This window comes from Carlito syrichta, unplaced genomic scaffold, assembly GCF_000164805.1.
Source record: "Carlito syrichta isolate Samal-C Ts95f unplaced genomic scaffold, Tarsius_syrichta-2.0.1 Scaffold126707, whole genome shotgun sequence".
NCBI lineage: Eukaryota > Metazoa > Chordata > Mammalia > Primates > Tarsiidae > Carlito > Carlito syrichta.
Window position 1 is genome coordinate 5,019 of NW_007070803.1, and position 3,438 is coordinate 8,456.

The 3,438-nt window shown below is 59.4% G+C and overlaps 1 protein-coding gene across 4 annotated transcripts in view; it reads left to right on the top strand.

Moving 5' to 3' along the window:
• The first annotated feature begins 364 nt into the window (after positions 1 to 364).
• Positions 365 to 3,438, top strand: part of FBXO44 (F-box protein 44) — a 6,963-nt gene continuing 3,889 nt past the window's right edge. For 2 of the 4 annotated variants that reach the window (XM_021707898.1, XM_008048791.1), the window contains exons 1-4: positions 365 to 528; positions 692 to 977; positions 3,017 to 3,143; positions 3,271 to 3,366. In XM_021707898.1, the coding sequence (XP_021563573.1) occupies positions 713 to 977; positions 3,017 to 3,143; positions 3,271 to 3,366 (488 nt within the window). In that variant the 5' untranslated portion in view covers positions 365 to 528; positions 692 to 712. The remainder of the gene's footprint in view (positions 529 to 691; positions 978 to 3,016; positions 3,144 to 3,270; positions 3,367 to 3,438) is intronic. The other 2 variants (XM_008048790.1, XM_008048792.1) reach the window with 2 other exon arrangements.

Consider the following 3,438-nt stretch of genomic DNA (forward strand, 5'->3'; position numbering starts at 1 on the left):
GGCCGGATCCCCGACACCGGGGGGGGGCGTTTGAAAGCCACAGCGTGGGAACGGGCCTGGATCCCAGCCGCGGGATGCGGGTGGGGAGCTCGGAAGGGGCCTTCCCGGACGCCCACCCCTTCGCCAGTCCCAGCTGGGCAGATCGCGTCCTCTGTGGCCTGGAAAACGTCGCTGGAGCCCTGGGACTCCGCGGGAGGCAGCGACAGCCACCCCCTTCCTTCCCTTCCCATCCCTCCGTGGGCGGGAGCATGGGGAAGGCGCGGCTGCGGGGGGGTCTGCAGGGGGCAGTACTTCGCCTCCAGACTGCCCGGCCTGTTGGAAAACGCTGGCCCTAGGTCAGAGAAGACCGGGCCTCTCCCGGCTCCGCCTGTCGGCCTGACCTTGGGCAGCACCTTCCACCCCCCAGGCCTCCCTCCCTAGCCTCCTTAGAGGAGGCTGTGAGGTGCCAGTGAAAAGCATCAGCGCTCGCCTGGTACCGAGCGTCTGCAGCGTCCCAAGCCCCCTGGAGGGCCCCAGTGACCCTTGGAGGTAAGGGGCCCCAGGTACCGAGGAGGAATCTGAGGCTGGGAGAGGCACAGGGTCCCCCTGGGTTAGCAAATGGCCTCCGCCCCCCCCCCCCCCCCCCGTGCTGCAACTGACACAGGGTCTGGGGAGAGGGCCCGGCCTGCAGCGTGGCTTTCCCACTTCGCAGGAGGGGCCCTGAGCCCGCACCATGGCGGTGGGGAACATCAACGAGCTGCCGGAGAACATCCTGCTGGAGCTTTTCACGCACGTGCCCGCCCGCCAGCTGCTCCTGCGCTGCCGCCTGGTCTGCAGCCTCTGGCGTGACCTCATCGACCTGGTGACCCTCTGGAAGCGCAAGTGCCTGCGCGAAGGCTTCATCACCGAGGACTGGGACCAGCCCGTGGCCGACTGGAAGATCTTCTACTTCCTGCGCAGCCTCCACAGGAATCTCCTGCACAACCCATGTGCTGAAGGTGGGGGCGGGGGGAGGTCTGGCATGCCCCTGGTGTGCGTGCACACGGCCATGACACCAGCTGACGCTGACTGAGCACCTACTATGAGCCGGGCATGTTGGCAGGCGTGGCTGCTTTAATCCTCCCACAATAACCCTAAGAGGTAGGCATGGGCAGTGCACCCGTTTTTCAGACGGGCCCACTGACGCCAAGAGTAGCGTTTCCTGTTCCCTTCTTTTTTTTTTTTTGAGTTGGAGCCTCACTCTGTTGCCCAGACTAGAGTGCAGCCTCGACCTGCTGGGCTCCGGCGATCCTTCCTCTTCAGCCAAGTAGCCGGAATTACAGGCATGCGCTACCACGCCCGGCTGATTTTTTGATTTATTGTAGAGATGAGGTCTCACCTGCCCAGGCGGGTCTCGAACCCACAGGCTCAGGCAATCCACTCACCTCAGCCTCCCAAAGATGCGGGATTACAGGCTGAGCCACTGAGCCCGGCTCCTGTTCCCCTCTTAAGGCTACTTCCCAGCAACCTTTCCAAGGAAAGGGAACCGTGACCATTTGGAACTCACTGTGCTCGGGACACAGGACCAGGAAGGGAGAGCCACGTTTTGTTGGCCTCATTCCCAGGCTCCAGGGTGAGACCCACTGAGACTGTCCCACAGGGTGGGATGGGGTGGGGGGTGCTTGTGGAAGAATGGGGAGCCCAGTCTTCTTCCCAGCATGTTGCAGCAACAGGGGAAGTGGGACTTCTGCAGCCACCTGGGACCCCTCCCGCCCTGCTGTATGGCGATGTGCCGGACGGATCCAGGGATGGCGAGGGAGCCTCATGCCTCACGTGGCCAAATTCTGGAGCATGGCCCTTCCAAGCTGGCCATGACTCCCCAATAGCCATGTTCTTGACCAGCTTTGGCAAACTGTGGTCCCTGAGCCAACTCTGGCTGAGGAATCAAGAACAGTGTTTACCTTTTTATTCATTTTTTGTTTATTTTTTTGATTCGGAGTCTCATTCTGTCGCCCAGGCTGGAGTGCAGTGGCACACTCACAGCCACCGCAGCCTCAACCTGCTGGGCTCAGGCGATCCTTCCGCCTCAGCCTTCCAAGTCCAAAACCACACTCAGCTAATTTTTTGACTTACTGCAGAGATGAGGGCTTGCCAAGTTGCCCAGGCTGGTCTCGAATCTGTGGGCTTAGGCAGTCCTCTCACTGCTGCCTCCCAAAGTGCTGGGATTACTGGCATGGGCCACCGTGCCCAGTGTGTTTACCTTATTAAAATTTATACCGACAACAACAAAAAGAAAGCAGCTGAGTGCAGTGGCTCATGCCTGTAATCCCAGCCTTTTGGGAGGCTGAGGTGGGAGGATCTGTTGAAGCCAGGAGTTTGTGACCAGCCCAGGCAACATATGGAGACACTGTCTCTACAAAAAAATGAAATAAAAATTAGCCAGGTGTGGGGCCACACACCTGCAGTCTCAGCTACACAGGAGTTTGAGGAGGGAAAATCACTTGAGACCAGAAGTTCAAGGCTGCAGTGAGCTATGATCATGCCACTGCACTCCAGCCTGTGTGTCAGAGCAAGACCCTGGCTCTAAAAAAAGAAAGAGTGAAAAAAGAAAATCTACCAGAAAACAATGTGACAGAGACAGCATGTAGCCCACAAAACCTAAAATATGCTGTCACTTTAGAAAAAGTTTCCTAGTCCCTGCTCTTATTCCAGTTTATGCAGGAGAAAACCAAAGCTCAGAAAAGGAAAGCAACTTGTCCAGGGTCACACAGCCCAGTACTGGCAGAACTGGGACAAGACTCAGGTCTGTGTGGCCTGCATCAAAGTGTTGTCTGTCACAGGAGGGGCCTGCCTGGTGGCTCACATCATCCTGTGTCTCAGGATTCCCAGGAAAGTCACTCACTGTGCCTGGGATGCAGCAAGCCCCGCATACGAGGTGGGCACTGTTGACTACAGTGTCCCCAAGTACAGGACTCCAGGCAGAGGGCGGGTGGGAAGGGGCACCTGGGGAAAGGTGGCCCCAGGCTTCCCATCATGGTGCCCTCTGCTGTCCCCCCAGAGGGCTTCGAGTTCTGGAGCCTGGACGTGAATGGCGGCGATGAGTGGAAGGTGGAGGACCTCTCACGAGACCAGAGGAAGGAGTTCCCCAATGACCAGGTCAAGAAATACTTCGTGACTTCCTATTAGTAAGAGCCAGGGCCACGGGTGGGGGGAAACCCACATCATTCACCCTACGGTCTCTCCCACCCTGGAGAGGGGCAGTCCTAGCCCCCTCAGTGCCCTAGTGGTGAGCCCCGGCCCCTCCCACCCCAGCACCTGCCTCAAGTCCCAGGTGGTGGACCTCAAGGCCGAAGGGTATTGGGAGGAGCTGATGGACACCACACGGCCGGACATCGAGGTCAAGGACTGGTGAGTGCCGGGGCGAGGGTCTGGGGGGGGCCGCCGCTCTGGCGCCCCACCCCCGCCCTGCCCCCCATCTTC